The 16958-nt window shown below is 42.1% G+C and overlaps 1 protein-coding gene across 2 annotated transcripts; it reads right to left on the bottom strand.

Moving 5' to 3' along the window:
* Positions 1-7450: 7450 nt before the first annotated feature.
* On the bottom strand, positions 7451-14120 carry LOC311122428 (high mobility group-T protein-like). 2 transcript variants are annotated; one of them, XM_084196785.1, is made up of 5 exons: positions 14037-14120; positions 10442-10596; positions 9925-10070; positions 8766-8940; positions 7451-8285 (listed from the first exon to the last, which is right to left on the bottom strand). In XM_084196785.1, the coding sequence occupies exons 2-5, from the start codon at positions 10586-10588 to the stop codon at positions 8136-8138; spliced, it is 618 nt and encodes a 205-aa protein (XP_084052911.1). In that variant the 5' UTR covers positions 10589-10596; positions 14037-14120; the 3' UTR covers positions 7451-8135. The 2 variants fall into 2 exon arrangements, with proteins under 2 accessions (XP_084052911.1, XP_084052910.1); XM_084196784.1 differs by lacking the exon at positions 14037-14120 and adding an exon at positions 10733-12374.
* Positions 14121-16958: the final 2838 nt, after the last annotated feature.

The raw sequence follows: 16958 nt of genomic DNA, 5'->3' as shown, positions 1-16958 counted from the left end.
ACCTCGGCCTAAACATCAGCGCCGCAGGTAACTTCCACAAAGCTGTGTACGATCTGAGAGACAAATCAAGAAGGGCCTTCTATGCCATCAAAAGGAACATAAAATTAGACATACCAATTACCAAAAATACTTGAATCAGTTGTAGAACCCATTGCCCTTTATGGTTGTGAGGTCTGGGGTCCGCTCACCAACCAAGAATTCACAAAATGGGACAAACACCAAATTGAGACTGCATGCAGAATTCTGCAAAAATATCCTCTGTGTACAACGTAAAACACCAAATAATGCATGCAGAGCAGAATTAGGCCAATACCCACTAATTATCAAAATCCAGAAAAGAGGCGTTTAAATTCTACAACCGCCTAAAAGGAAGCCATCACCTACAGATAGATGAACTTGGAGAAGAGTCCCCTAAGTAAGCTGGTCCTGGGGCTCTGTTCACAAACACAAACAGACCCCACAGAGCCCCAGGACAGTAACACAATTAGACCCAACCAAATCATGAGAAAACAAAAAGAGAATTACTTGACACATTGGAAAGAATTAACAAAAAAACAGAACAAACTAGAATGCTATTTGGCCCTAAACAGAGAGTACAGAGTGGCAGAATACCTGACCACTGTGACTGACCCATACTTAAGGAAAGCTTTGACTATGTACAGACTCAGTGAGCATAGCCTTGCTATTGAGAAAGGCCACCATAGGCAGACCTGGCTCTCAAGAGAAGACAGGCTATGTGCACACTGGCCACAAAATGAGGTGGAAACTGAGCTGCACTTCTTGACCTCCTGCCAAATGTATGACCATATTAGAGACACGTATTTCCCTCAGATTACACAGACCCACAAAGAATTTGAAAACAAATCCAATTTTGATAAACTCCCACATCTATTGGGTGAAATACCACAGTGTGCAATCACAGCAGCAATATTTGTAACCTGTTGCCACAAGAAAAGGGCAACCAGTGAGGAACAAACACCATTGTAAATACAACCCATATATTTATTTTCTCTTTTGTACTTGAACTATTTGCACATCATTTCAACACTGCTTCTACATCTGCATTGCTTGCTGTTTGGGGTTTTAGGCTGGGTTTCTGTATGGCACTTTGTGACATCTGCTGATGTAAAAAAAGGCTTTATAAATACACTTGATTGATTGTATATAGACATAACATGACATTTGAAACGTCTTTATTCTTTTGGAACTTTTGTGAATGTAATGTTTACTGTTCATTTTTTATTGTTTATTTCATTTGCTTTGGCCATGTAAACATATGTTTCCCATGCCAATAAAGCCCCTTAAATTGAAATTGAATTGATAGGTTGTTGTCTGTGGTTTGACCCTTGGACAGTCATGCAGTCTCATTATCTGGAGGCTACATTGATTCACTTACGCAATGGAGCCTCTTAGTTGTGGCCATTATGCATTGAAGAAAGCACCCTATTATAGCTCATTACTACCCTATACATGGATTAAGGTGCCATTTGGGACGTACACGGTCCGAGGTGCCAGCACCAACAGCATTAGCGTCGAACAGCCCCCGCGATATGCAACTTTTCAGGGAATTAGGAAAGCAAAGGCTAGCTTTTTCAAACAGAAATGTGCATCCTGTAGCACTAACTCCAAAAAGTTTTGGGACACTGTAAAGTCCATGGAGAATAAGAGCACCTCCTCCCAGCTGCCCACTGCACAGAGGCTAGGAAACACTATCACCACCGATAAATCTACAATAATCGAGAATTTCAAACAAGCATTTTGCCATGCTTTCCACCTGGCTACCATTACATCGGCCACCAGCTCTGCACCCTCCGCTGCAACTTGCCCGACTATTTTCTCTGTGTATATCAATGATGTCGCTCTTGCTGCTGGTGACTCTCAGATCCACCTCTACGCAGACAACACCATTTTGTATCTGTGTTAACAAACCTCCAAACGAGCTTCAATGCCATACAACACTCCTTCCGTAGCCTCCAACTGCTCTTAAACACTAGTAAAACTAAATGCATGCTCTTCAATCGAACGCTGCTGGCACCCGCCCACCCGACTAGAATCACTACTCTCGGCGGGTCTGACCTAGAGTATGTGGACAACTACAAATACCTAGGTGTGTCACGGAATCAGCCGAGTGCGGGTTGTTTTCCTCCTTGTATGGAGATGGTTTTCTTCTCTGGTTACTTTCAAGTAAAGTACTTTTCCAGTAAGCTCTGTGTCCTGCGTTTGACTTCGCCTACCGCATTTCACCGTCATCTTCTGACAAGGTGTCTGGTTAGACTGTAAACTATCCTTCCAGACTCACATTAAGCATCTCCAATCCAAAATTAAATCTAGAATCGGCTTCCTATTTCGCAACAAAGCCTCCTTCACTCATGCTGCCAAACATGCCCTTGTTAAACTGACTATCCTACCGATCCTGTCATTTACAAAATAGCCTCCAACACTCTTGGATGTAGTCTATCACAGTGCCATCCGTTTTGTCACCAAAGCCCCATATACTACCCACCACTGTGACCTGTACGCTCTTGTTGGCTGGTCCTCACTACATATTTGTCGCCAAACCCACTGGCTCCAGGTAATCTATAAATCACTGCTAGGCAAATCCCCGCCTTATCTTAGCTCATTGGTCACCATAGACACCCACCCGTAGTATGCGCTCCAGCAGGTATAGTATGCGCTCCAGCAGGTATATCTCACTGGTCATCCCCAAAGCCAACACCTCCTTTGGCCGCCATTCCTTCCAGTTCTCTGCTGCCAATGACTGGAATGAACTGCAAAAATCTCTGAAGCTGGAGACTCTTATCTCCCTCACTAACTTTAAGCATCAGTTGTCAGAGCACCTTACTGATCACTGCACCTGTACACAGCCCATCTGAAATTAGCCCACCCAACTACCTCATCCCCATATTGTTATTTATTTTGCTAATTTGCACCCCAGTATCTCTATTTGCACATCATCTCTTGCACATCTATCATTCCAGTGTTAATATTAAATTGTAATTATTTTGCACTATGGCCTATTTATTGCCTTACCTCCATAACTTGCTACATTTCCACACAGCGTATATATATTTTCTGTCGTATTTTTGACTTTATGTTTTGTTTACCCCATATGTAACTCTGTGTTGTTGTCTTGGCCAGGTCGCAGTTCGAAATGAGAACTTGTTCTCAACTGGTTTACCTGGTTAAATAAATTGTATTGGCCAGGTCGCAGTTCTAAATGAGAACTTGTTCTCAACTGGTTTACCTGGTTAAATAAATTTGAAATAATTAAAATAAAATAAACTGCAGGAGGAAAAAACAATGCCTGAAAATATTTTAGATAGAAAGTTAGACACTATCAGAGCTGGTTTGTTTCTTCTGTTATAAATCAATACAATAACTGTTCATATAAGTAGCGTTATATTAACTTTGATTATTCCCACATATTTTATCAGCAATACCGCAGAGAAAAACCAATACTTCTGCAGTTCCACTAAATGTCCACTAGAGCTCGCTCTAAGCCCGGGTATTGTGTGCTGTGTGAGTGAACAGCAAGAGACTGGATTAGTGAGGCTTTGAGGCCCGCTGTCTGCCTGTTCTGTGGCGCTGTGTGCTGCCTGCCTGTCTGTTCTGTGGCGCTGTGTGCTGCCTGCCTGTCTGTGGACTGCTGCTTTCAGGCCTAGTCTGTCTGCTCTGTGAAGCAGGACGATAGTCTCACAGTACAGCACAGCGAACCACAACAGCTGAAAGGGAGTAGACCAGTAGTAGGCCACTACACAGAACCAGCACTGGACACACTAACACAGCCCCTTCCACTACTACCATTACCATCACTATGTATGCCTATTGTACTAGTGGTAGCCAAATAGACATTCTGAAACCAGGAAATGACAGCGGTGGATGAACATTGTAAACACACGGCCATACTTCATTGTTGTTGTTCTGTTGTTAATCTCCTCATGGACTGGGAGTGAACTTACTCACAGCTGCCCGTCTACTGCTGCTGTTGTTAACCCTCTGACTCCAGAACTCGTGGTAGAACAGGGATGGGCGACTGGCGTCCCCCGTGGGGCGCCCCCCTTTTGAAGGCCCTTGGATCAATTTCCCCCCAGAAAATAACCATATGGGTTAAAGATAGGTACAGAATGGTGTCATTTATCACATCCACAGTCTATCATGAGTCACGATGATATTGATGACAACTCTACAGTTGGCCTTGGCATTCCCATTGTAAATAATCACAGATTGTAAAATAACTCTGAATGGGGGAAATCACAATTTGTTTTCATACAGGATCACATGGTATCTCTGTTCTACTTAACTAATTTCTATCTAAACATTCCATTCTGTAGCATTGCCTCCTCCTGAATAAACCCTGTGTCTATCCAGTGTGTGTGTGTGTGTGTGATTAGTGAGTGACACTGTGCATTACATTATGTGAGGCAGTTCTACAACGCAATTATCTTGTTTCACTGGGTTTGTCAAAGCACATAATCCTTCTTATATAAACCGTCGCTGTTTTTCCACATCCTGGATGGAAGTCAATGAGAGAGAGAGAGAGAGAGAGAGAGAGAGACAGAGAGAGAGAGCGAGAGAGAGAGAGAGAGAGAGAGAGAGAGAGAGAGAGAGAGAGAGAGAGAGAGAGAGAGAGAGAGAGAGAGACAGACAGACAGAGAGACAGACAGAGAGAAACAGAGAGAGGGAAAGAGAGAGAGAGAGGGAGAGAGAGAGAGAAAGAGAGAGAGAGAGAGAGAAAGAGAGAGACAGGCAGAGAGAGAATACCTCAGTATATCTAAATAAAGCAGGGAGAACAGGAGACAGTGGTGCATGGTGTTATCATGCCACGCTGTGCTGCTAAGACATACTAACATCCTCTCTGTATACTGTTAGCTATAGCCTAGCCACAGTAGCTAACCCCCACCAGGGGTAGGGAGAGGATAGGATACAGCAACACACAGGCTCAGATGTTTGTGCAGACAGACATACATAGACACACACACTTACACTATTGCACTATACTGACACGTAGGCACACACACACACACACACAGCTATGATGACTCACACCTCCTTAAAAGGGACAGCATTGTCCACACATTGTCATTAAAAGTACACTTGAATAGTCTGTGTGTACATCCCAAATGGCACCCTGTTGATTACTGCATTACACCCTGTTGATTACTGCATTACACCCTGTTGATTACTGCATTACACCCTGTTGATTACTGCATTATCCCCTGTTGATTACTGCATTACACCCTGTTGATTACTGCATTACCCCCTGTTGATTACCGCATTACACCCTGTTGATTACTGTATTACCCCCTATTGATTACTGCATTACACCCTGTTGATTACTGCATTATCCCCTGTTGATTACTGCATTACACCCTGTTGATTACCGCATTACCCCCTATTGATTACCGCATTACACCCTGTTGATTACTGCATTACCCCCTGTTGATTACTGCATTACACCCTGTTGATTACTGCATTACACCCTGTTGATTACTGCATTACCCCCTGTTGATTACTGCATTACACCCTGTTGATTACTGCATTACACCCTGTTGATTACTGCATTACACCCTGTTGATTACTGCATTACCCCCTGTTGATTACCGCATTACACCCTGTTGATTACCGCATTACACCCTGTTGATTACCGCATTACACCCTATTGATTACTGCATTACACCCTGTTGATTACTGCATTACACCCAGTTGATAACTGCATTACACCCAGTTGATTACTGCATTACACCCTGTTGATTACTGCATTACACCCTGTTGATTACCGCATTACCCCCTATTGATTACTGCATTACACCCTGTTGATTACTGCATTACCCCCTGTTGATTACTGCATTACACCCTGTTGATTACCTCTTTTACACCCTGTTGATTACTGCATTACACCCTGTTGATTACTGCATTACACCCTGTTGATTACTGCATTACACCCAGTTGATTACCGCATTACCCCCTGTTGATTACTGCATTACCCCCTGTTGATTACTGCATTACACCCTGTTGATTACTGCATTACCCCCTGTTGATTACTGCATTACACCCTGTTGATTACTGCATTACCCCCTGTTGATTACTGCATTACACCCTGTTGATTACTGCATTACACCCTGTTGATTACTGCATTACACCCTATTGATTACTGCATTACCCCCTGTTGATTACTGCATTACCCCCTGTTGATTACTGCATTACACCCTGTTGATTACTGCATTACACCCTGTTGATTACTGCATTACACCCTGTTGATTACTGCATTACACCCTGTTGATTACTGCATTACACCCTGTTGATTACTGCATTACACCCTATTGATTACTGGGTTTGGAGCTTGCAAGAAAGGCATTTCACTGTACTTGTGCACGTGACATTAAAACTTGAAACCTAATCCCTATATATCTCCACACGATAACATACGCACTATACACACACGTACACATGGATTTTTTGTTATAGATATGTGGTAGTAGAGTAGAGGCCTGAGGGCACGCACTTAATAAGTTATGAAATATGTTGTGAATGTATTGTAATGATTTTAAAATGTATAACTGCCTTAATGTTGTTTGGAACCCAGGAAGAGTAGCTGCTGCCTTGGCAACAGCTAATGGGGATCCATAATAAATACAAATATATATAATGCACTATGGGCACTGGTCAAAAGTACAGCACTATAAGGAAATAGGTTTCTTCTCTCTTTTTAGGGCCAAGTGACTACAGTTTTACCCCCCACCACAGTAACTGGACAGGGGCACTGCAGTTCTCCTAGACCCAGGCGACATTCCAGTAATACAGTTGATCTTAGTGTGTGTGTGTGTGTCAGCCTTCTACGGCGCTTCTGTAAAGCCCTATTCCCAAGCGCGCCTACGACACTCTTGAGATACGATTATTCCTAGATATGAGAAACTCTTGCCGCGTTCACGTGCTAGACGGAACTCTGAAATGTCCAACTTGCTAACTGGTTGGTGGTTATACACGTGACGCATTCAACCACTTAGCAAGTCGGAAATGTCCGTTTCCTAGTTCCGACTAGCACGTGAACACGGCATAACCAGCTACGATTATTCCCAGACAGGATAACCCATAAGGACCATTCATATGATTGAATGTATTATTGACTGGCTGTCAGTTAGACACTTGTGTTAACAAAGCAGTGAAGATGACTTTCCTCCTGTTAGGAACCCAGCGGATAGTATAGCCAATACAGAACCAGTTTACCTCATGTCAGACCTTCACTGATGAGCTATAGAGTTGCATTGGATTGAGTTGCTACTCCCATCCTTGCCCATTCTATTCAAACTTCAGTACGACACAATCGAAGGCTGAAAAACAGTAACAGTAGGATACTTCCAACAGCTTTACTGACTAATGACTTGTATCTTATTAACCATGGGAATAATCTAGTGGTGTTCCATCTACAAGAAAATAAAAATAAAAATCAATCTATAAAAAAAAAAAAAGTTTATTGATGTCAGAAGCAATTCAGAATCAACAAAAACAGATGTAATCCTTTTCTTATTTTTGTAATTACAGTGGTATTCAAATAGTACAGTAAAATAACGTTGATAATACGGCAATTTGATAATACGGCATCTAAAATAAGAGAACAGATACACCAGTCATTGAAAACAGAAGAACTTCTAGGACCCCACGTATAACTAGGTAGTGTGCTGCTGTGCACTGCTACATAGGGCAAATAGACCCAGCGGTTTCCCAGCCAATTTTACAACCGCTTTAAACTGTACCAGGCAAGTCTGCGTTCCAAATGGCACCCTGATCCCTTTATAGTGCACTACTTTTGACCAGAGCCTCATAGCGAGTGAACTAAATAGGGAATAGGGTTTCATTTGGGACGCAGCCAGGGATAATAGTGGTATAAATACTAACTACCACTGGAAGAGAGTAACACTAGACAAACACAGATGACACTGTTGTAGAAAAGGAGAAAAAAATCTGTACAGCTTATAAACTTCTTAAGTCATTTCTTTTGGTACAGTTTTTTTTTTTTTAGCGTCTTTTGACTTTTTTTTCAAGTTTTGGTTTTGTTTTCAGTAAGTGATGTGTGTACAAGGGGGGGTTAAATGCTTTATAAACAAGAAATTATAAGTGCTACACGTAACAACGGTAATCTACTCGTCATCATCCTCATCATCATCATCATCATCTTCATCATCCTCATCATCATCATCATCACTGTCTTCGTCGTCCTTGGCGGGTGCGGCGGCCTTCGCTGGCATGCTGACGGGCACCTTACCCTTGTTGCGGTACGCAGTGATGTCCTGAGAACAAGGAAGCGGAGGAGAGATTTTTGTTGAACTGTTGCTCTGAATGACACTTGGCTAGTGTTTCAGATGACTGGGGTGTAATCATTACTCCAAACAGTTGCAACATTTTCTATTTTAGAACGAAAACTAGCATTTCTATTGGACAGGATCAGCAAACGGAGGGACCTACCTGAATCTGTCCAATAGAAACGCTAGTTTACGTTGCAAAACAATTACACCCCTGGTTTTAGTAATAGATCTTTTGACTGTTAACATGTAAGGTATTTCTAACCACACTGTAGAATTTACTGTTGGTCCCATGTTGAAATCCACAAGTCTAACTTCAATTGTCACACTATTGACATGAACTACAAGAAAGTCCAAATTAGACTCAGCCCTCTGAATACACCCGTCGCCCCCCCCGTCTGACTGCACTGTGTTACAGCTCCTCCAAATTCATAAAGGAACAAAAGGGTTGACGTTTATTTGTTTTACCTTCTCGTACTTCTCCTTCAGCTTGGCAGCCTTCTTCTCATAGGGCACCTTGTCCTCCGCCGTTAGGTTGTTCCACTTCTCTCCCAGCTTCTTGGCCACATCACCGATAGACAGGCCCGGGGTCTCCCCCTTCACCTGGGGTCGGAGGTCAGCGCAGAAGATGAAGAACGCAGACCTGGAGGATGGGAGAGGGACAAGGAAGGAGGGGGGAGATGGTGGTAGGAGAGAGATGGTGGAAGGAGAGAGATGGTAGAAGGAGAGAGATGGTGGTAGGAGAGAGATGGTGGTAGGAGAGAGATGGTGGAAGGAGAGAGATGGTGGAAGGAGAGAGATGGTGGTAGGAGAGAGATGGTGGTAGGAGAGAGATGGTGGTAGGAGAGAGATGGTGGAAGGAGAGATGGTGGAAGGAGAGAGATGGTGGAAGGAGAGAGATGGTGGTAGGAGAGAGATGGTGGAAGGAGAGAGATGGTGGTAGGAGAGAGATGGTGGAAGGAGAGAGATGGTGGTAGGAGAGAGATGGTTGAAGGAGAGAGATGGTGGAAGGAGAGAGATGGTGGAAGGAGAGAGATGGTGGAAGGAGAGAGATGGTGGAAGGAGAGAGATGGTGGTAGGAGAGAGATGGTGGAAGGAGAGAGATGGTGGTAGGAGAGAGATGGTGGAAGGAGAGAGATGGTGGAAGGAGAGAGATGGTGGTAGGAGAGAGATGGTGGAAGGAGAGAGATGGTGGTAGGAGAGAGATGGTGGAAGGAGAGAGATGGTGGTAGGAGAGAGATGGTGGTAGGAGAGAGATGGTGGAAGGAGAGAGATGGTGGAAGGAGAGAGATGGTGGAAGGAGAGAGATGGTGGAAGGAGAGAGATGGTGGTAGGAGAGAGATGGTGGAAGGAGAGAGATGGTGGTAGGAAGGAAAGAGAATTCTTACTGGTTTTGTTTGGATATCATGAAATGATTGTTGTTGCCAAAACATGGGATACACTGATTTTAATTGTAGTGTTAGATGGCTGCATTAGATGCAGTAGTTGTGATATTCAAATGTAATTCAAATCACTTTTATTGTTCATTATTTTATAATAATAATTGTTTCATAATTACTTTAGACATGCTTCTCTGAGACATGAGTCATGGGGGGATGACTGTCTTTTTCTGTCAGGCAGTACTCACGATGGTCTCTTGGGGGCGTTGGGGTCCTTGAACTTCTTCTTCTTCTCTCCCTTGGGAGGAATGTAGCTCCTCATCTCCCTCTCATAGCGCACCTTGTCCAGCTTGGCCAGATCCTCAAACTTCCCCTTCTCCTTGGCGGACATGGTCTGAGACAAGAAGAAAAACAACAACATGAAGAAGGTGTTTAAGTACATGTAGAAAACACTGGTCAGACACACAGTGGTAGAGGGAGACAACGTTTACAAGAGAATGATACACAAGGGGTGGCAGATAAGTATGGAACAACTTAGCTGTGACACCATTCATTTGAAACTATCTTGTACCACAGACAGCTATCAAGGGATTGATATTGGTACAGGACAGTGTCAACTAAAGGGGGTTGGCTCCCAAATGGCACCCAGTCCCTATTTAGTGCACTACTTTCAACCAGGGCCCATAGGGGCGCTGGTCAAAAGCAGTGTACTATATAGGGAATAGGGTGCCAGTCAGTCACAGCTGAGATGTGTTCCATACTTACCTTCCATCTCTCAGAGCACTTCTTGGAGAACTCGGAGAAGTTGACGGAAGCTTCTGGGTGTTTCTTCTTGTGCTCCTCCCGACAGGTCTGGACAAAGTAGGCATAGGAGGACATCTTGCCCCTCGGCTTCCTTGGATCTTTCCCCATCTCAATATCTAAAAAGGGAGAGAACGTTTTAGAAATTAGCAAAACAGCAAAGAAAAGTTAATAACGTAAAATATTATAAACATTTTTATTCAGTCATTTCTGACCAAAAAACGATTTACTGCCATATTTTTTTTGAAGTGTCACCTAAATACTTTTCTGCAAACTCTGCACGTGATTGGAGAGCGGTGTTTGTTTTCTGTAATGTTCTCCTTCTTTCCGATCGGCCGTACCGGCTACAGTTGGCGAACGATCGAGCTATAGTTGATTCGTGGACATTTTCTCCCATCTCAGCCATGGAAGTCTGCAGCTCTTTCAAAGAGGCCGTCGGCCTCATGGTGAGTTCTAGAGCTAGAATCCTTTTGGCCCAACTGCTTATTTTGGAAGGCCTTCCTGATCTGGGCAGAGTCTCCGTGGTTCCATACACCTTCCACTTCTTAATGATTGACCTGACTGTACCCAATGGGATACTCAATGTATGGGAGATTTTTTTATAACCTTCCCCTAATCTGTGCCTATCTACAATTTTATCCCTGAACTCTTCTGAAAGCTCTTTGCGCCTCATGGTTGAAATTCACTACCTGACTGAGGGTGGAAGCCCTTTCTCAACTAATTACCAATATTTGTTGCAACTGAGTTAATTAGATTTGCTTTGACCAATGGGTTAAAGACATTAAATAATATAGTATTGGTTATTTATTTGGATGATTTATTTTCTATCATTTGGGATTCCCCCTACAAGCCTGCAATCAAGACCGTTTCCTTCCCTCACTCTTGGCATCAGAACTGTAAACGCAGCCCTCTGCGAATAAACACGTCTGGTTCGTTCTGTCTGCTAGAAAATACGTTTGTGGAAAACAAACCCTTTGTCGAGGAGCGTTTGTCACAGCTCTTTGCCGAAAACGCAGCCGTTATTTTTACTGGTGAAATCATGAGAAATGTAACTTTTTAATAAAAAATCATGTAAAAAACGATTTTCATGTATTTTGTAGTCTTAAAATTAGTCACATTTTATTTTTATTTTTTTATGCGGAGTGCCTGTCATTCAATCATTGGAGTTTTAGCTATAGAACGTTACAGAAGTTCTCAATCTAGAAAAAAATGCGTGCAACATTGGATTCTCTTATGCAGATGTATGCAAAGATTTGAAATGTTTCACGCACTAAAGCAGAAAGAAAATGAGAAATACATATCACTACGTTTCTGATGAATTCGTGTATAATGTTAAAAAATGACAGTGCAGTCTAAATAAATATATTCCTAAGAAAAACATAAACCCCGAAAAATCGAGAAAAATACCCTAAAACCACAAAATAACGTCAAAAGATGTTTCCCTTTCAATCTAAACTCGATTCGGCAACATTTGAAAAAATCATAAAAATTTGGGAAAAAAATCACTAATATTCCCTATTATATTACTGGTAGCTATACATCTGTGTTGTAACAAAGCAATGCCTTTCTATCTGCCGAGTGAAGTAGTAATGGCGCATAGGCTTCTCGTTGAGGAAAAGGAGGTCAACAACGACTGCAATATTTCTTCTTCCATTTTGTAAGAAAGCCTTCTTCATGAAAGAAAGTCGCCCTGAAATGTCTCCACCCGCATTCCCGGTCGCTTTATTAATCGACAAATATGTTGACAAAGCCCGCGAGCCTGACAATACTTTTCCCCGGTAGATTCCTATTGCAATAGCCGCCGTTTATAGCAATACACTGGGTCTGTGCTATGCCTATGTGCGGGCCGTGTTGAGTTAGTTTCCTATTAGCTCGGAATGGCCGCTTGTCTTCATCCACTAACATGGAGAATATGGCTCCTTCTCTTTGTGTCAATGCACAGCCATTACACGGTTTACACTAGTTACCACAGCAACAAAGTCAAAATTGAAAATCGTAAAAATGAATGAAAACAACAATTTGCTTTTTGGTCTTAATGGAAGGTCAGGGTTAGGCATAAGGTTAGCAGTGTGGTTAGTGTTAGGTTTAAAATCACATTTTAAGAAAATAAATTTTAGAAATAGGAGGGGTTTAAGACTTTGTGGCTATGGTAACTAGTGACGACACAGATAGAACAATGAGCCAGATGTTTCACCGGATGTACAAATCTGAAGCATCCGGTAAGCGATTCCACTCGCCACCAAATATGGTGATGAGAGGAAGCCTAGTGGCCGGCAGTGAGAGTAGAGTGAGATGGATTTTGCCCAACATTCTGCTAATTTTCGATTCAATTAAACATTTGATCTTAATAAAGTATTCTGTTCCTATTACTACAATATGTCAAGATCAGATTGGACTATGTTTTGTTGACTTTACCCTTTGCCAAAGTTTCATTAAATTGCGTTGTTTAGAACGACTGCACAGGCAAATGATGTTATTGCACACGCGCACTTCAGAGTAGGCGTTCCCTTACGGAAATATGCAAATAGATGCTAGAACGTGCCAATAGGATCTTACTAACTTGTGCTTGGCTCTGCACCGCTCCTTGCTTGTTCCGCCCACTATGATTCATTTGCTCACATTGGAAAGGACAGGCTGTGGTCTATCTTGGGTTAGTTAAATCTTTGGCCATTACATTGCATACAGTAGAGGGCAGCGCGACCGCGGGTGCCCACTTTATTTCAATCTGCGATTTCAACCCTTTAATCTCGACGGAAAAATACCATAATACTGTCGTTGGAATAAGGAAAGATGGGACTTTAATTTCTAATCGTTAGATCGTACAGTTTGATACGTGTTTGGTGAGAAATCACGGTTTGAAAAAGTTGAAGTGAACTGCGCTTGTATGGCTGGCTCAGCCGTTACTGTCTGCATTTTTTCCAATGCGAGTACAGTCAGCCATTACAGTAAAGCGCAGATTCCTGAGGAAATTTTTATTTCACTCTTTTATGAGACGATTAGTTAAAAATAACTATGAACAGCTTTTTTTCCCCACAATGTTTTCTATATTTTTATTTTCGATTTTCCCACGGTTTCATCTTCGCATGAGAGGCATCACAGCCTCGCAACACACTGCAATGACTAGCTATGGGCTGGAGCCCATACCATGAACCATGTCTTCCACCATGAACCATGTTTGTGCGCTAACGTTACATAGCCAGCTGTCCGCTGGACATTACTGATTTTTAACTCGATAATTACACCACATTTTATCATAACAATGCAACACTTACCTGACATGAATTAATGAAATAATTTGCATTCAAGGAAATCGACGTTTGTATTGAAATTCCACTGATTCATTTTGCTTTCTCTTTTTTTTTTTTTACGTGTGCTTATTGTAAGTTACAGTAGCTGGCTAATTTGTAGTTTTTTTTACGTTCGCTTCGAATGAAAAATCACAAAATTGTCGCCAACCTAATATTCAAGCATGGTCAATACATTTCTGAGGTATTTCAGCATTTTCTTATCACTTTCATCCTTCCCGACACTTTCACATTTTTTCGTGAGTGATACTTACCAAAGGCTGCCGCTGTATCTCAATGCACTGCAATGGCTGTATGTGGAATACCAGCGATACGCAGTGTCTTCAGTCTTCGCTTCTGTAACATTACTGTCGATGGTGCTCGCCCCGCATTGGCCACCTTCAAGTCTATCGCATATCTGATTGGATATAACCTTTTCATTGCCCTAATATCAGACGATGCGCCATTGGCTATCTTTTGTGAAACGTCACCAGAGTTTTAAATGGCGCGGTGATACGAAACATGTTGCTAGTGCTGAGTTTGGGGCGCGCAGCTTGCTAGATAGTGTAGTGTGTTAGCCATAGTATTGAATTATGTGTGTTGAACACAGTGTAGCAAATGAATGGGACAACGTGGAGCGTTCTAGTGAGCTACAGAGTGGTAAAGTGAACCGGATAGGTGGGCGTTTCCCCTGATCATCAATCACAACCATTGACTTTTCACACCACCCAATGTTAACTTTATTAGCAAATTATGACTTTGTTAATTTAAGATTAGGATGGTGGGTTTTGAATAGGAATAATATAAAACTGTTTGAGGGACTTCTTGGTAATGTAATGCAGAAGGAATTTGAGATAATTTGGCATTTGTTTTTCAGCCAATCAATAGGCTATAGGCTAGACACAATATACACTGCTATCAATGCAGGTGCATCAATAACTGTCTAATTATTTAGCCTTCTTAAGCCACCATCGCTCTGCTTTTCGATACGAGACAGCGTTTACTATGCTAAAAGTGATTGTTTAAGAGAAATACAAGATTATCTAACAAATGTTAATCACATAGTTTAATCTAATGCATGTGGTATATTGTTATCAGTGGGAGCACCACAAACATAACAACCTGTTTCATGTGCGCTCTTAAGGCTATATGAAGCAGTGAGACGCGCAATAGGCTACAGCTCTGACTCGAACCGTTAACTTTGTACCGTTATTTTTCTGCTATTGTAACTGTACGTTTTGTTACAATCTAGCTAAAGGCTAAACCTTTTGGATACATGTATTAGGATACAAGCAAAGAGCATCGCGGGAGACCTGCTAAAAGATCTTTGATGTCAACGCGCTTACAGTATGCGTGTATGTTGCAACCCAACGTTACAATTATCACATGCGCTCGCGCTCCTATGAATAGAATTGTATTGCATTCCATAGCCCCTTCCAGGCACATTCAATTCACACATATAAGGTCAATCCATGGATTGATTGAAGCCTAATTTTACAAGTTGAATAAAAACAATCATGTGCCATTAGAAATATAACCATATTTTGATCTCGACAAAAGTTTGATACCATTTTTAATAGACAGATTTGAATGCACCCTTGTTGGGACAGTGCTGTTTTTTCAGTCCCTTAAGGTCAAATTCATTATCAAATCAATTATCATCATCATACCACTGACAAAAAAAAACGATGGGATTTTTATAGGGCTCTGAGCCATTGTCTTTACAGGTGTGGAAAGTACAACAAGATTATGATAATGTCTAACTTATAATACAATGATGATGCTGGTGGTATTGATGATGGTTGATGGTGATGATGATGATGGTATTGATGATGGTGAAGGTGGTGATGATAATGGTAGTGATGAAGATGAAGATGATGATGGTGGTGATGATGGTGGTGATGATGATGATGGTGGTGATGATGGTAGTGATGATGGTGGTGATGGTGATGATGCTTTCCTTCCACGTTCTGATATTAATTTGCTGTTTGTTAGCATCATTATCATCTTAAATTAAACCACCCTTGATTTCTACAATCCATTTATTTCTTTGGAGGTTACATTGATACCCTTCGACCTACAGAACAATCGAAGGGTGAAACTGATAGTGCCACCAATCAGAATTTGCTATATAGGAATACATTCTAGCACAGTGCTATCAAAATATAAAGGGACGGAATATGTCCACCCACTAGGAACAATGGAGGGGAGGGACCTAATACACTTACTTGACATATGAGAATAAATACAGTCAAAAAAGAAATAAAAATACATTACGGGGGAGGGGCAATTCCACCCCTTCATATCTACGAGTAGGATTCAGTGAGCGGAAACTGATCCCAGATCTGTACCTAAGGGCAACTTTTATCCAGAGACCCATTTGTCTCTGTCTGGCTATTACACTCTCATATGTCCCATGTAGCAGCAGTAGACAGCCCACCGCCAGTGTATTTATGCATTCTATTGAGGCCTCTCTGGGGGGGAAGAAAATATGCAATATGAATTTGTCATCAGGAGAGGAAAACAAAGGAGAGTAGTGGTGCATACAGGAGGGGCTGGGGGGAGGGGGGGGGGGGGGGGGGGTTGTTTTTCATAGATTTGTAGCACCTACCCCACCGCCCTGCCCTCTTGCCTCTGTACTCTGAGTACCCCAAAGAACCCCCCCTCTCCATTTTATGTTTCTCCTTCTATAAATTCAAATCAGAAAGAGAAGCTGAACTAAATGTGGATAGCAAAAGATGACATAGTTGCATTAGTACAGCAATTATTAGTATCAGTATTCATATTAGTACAGCAATTATTACTATCAGTATTAATATTAGTACAGCAATTATTAGTAGCAGTATTAATATTAGTACAGCAATTATTCACATTATGATAGGCATATAAATTGTCATTTATCGCCCTCCAGGTTCCCTTGGAGAGTTCATCAATGAGCTTGACGCCTTGATAAGTTCCTTTCCTGAGGATTGCTCACCCCTCACAGTTCTGGGTGACTTTAACCTCCCTACGTCTGCCTTTGACTCATTTCTCTCTGCCTCCTTCTTTCCACTCCTTTCCTCTTTTGACCTCACCCTCTCACCGTCCCCCCCTACTCACAAGGCAGGCAATACGCTTGACCTCATCTTTACTAGATGCTGTTCTTCTACTAATCTCACTGCAACTCCCCTCCAAGTCTCCGACCACTACTTTGTATC

The sequence above is a fragment of the Coregonus lavaretus genome (genome assembly GCF_964263955.1).
Source record: "Coregonus lavaretus genome assembly, contig: HAP1_SCAFFOLD_621, whole genome shotgun sequence".
Taxonomy (NCBI): domain Eukaryota; kingdom Metazoa; phylum Chordata; class Actinopteri; order Salmoniformes; family Salmonidae; genus Coregonus; species Coregonus lavaretus.
This window is presented reverse-complemented; position numbering and strand designations above follow the sequence as displayed.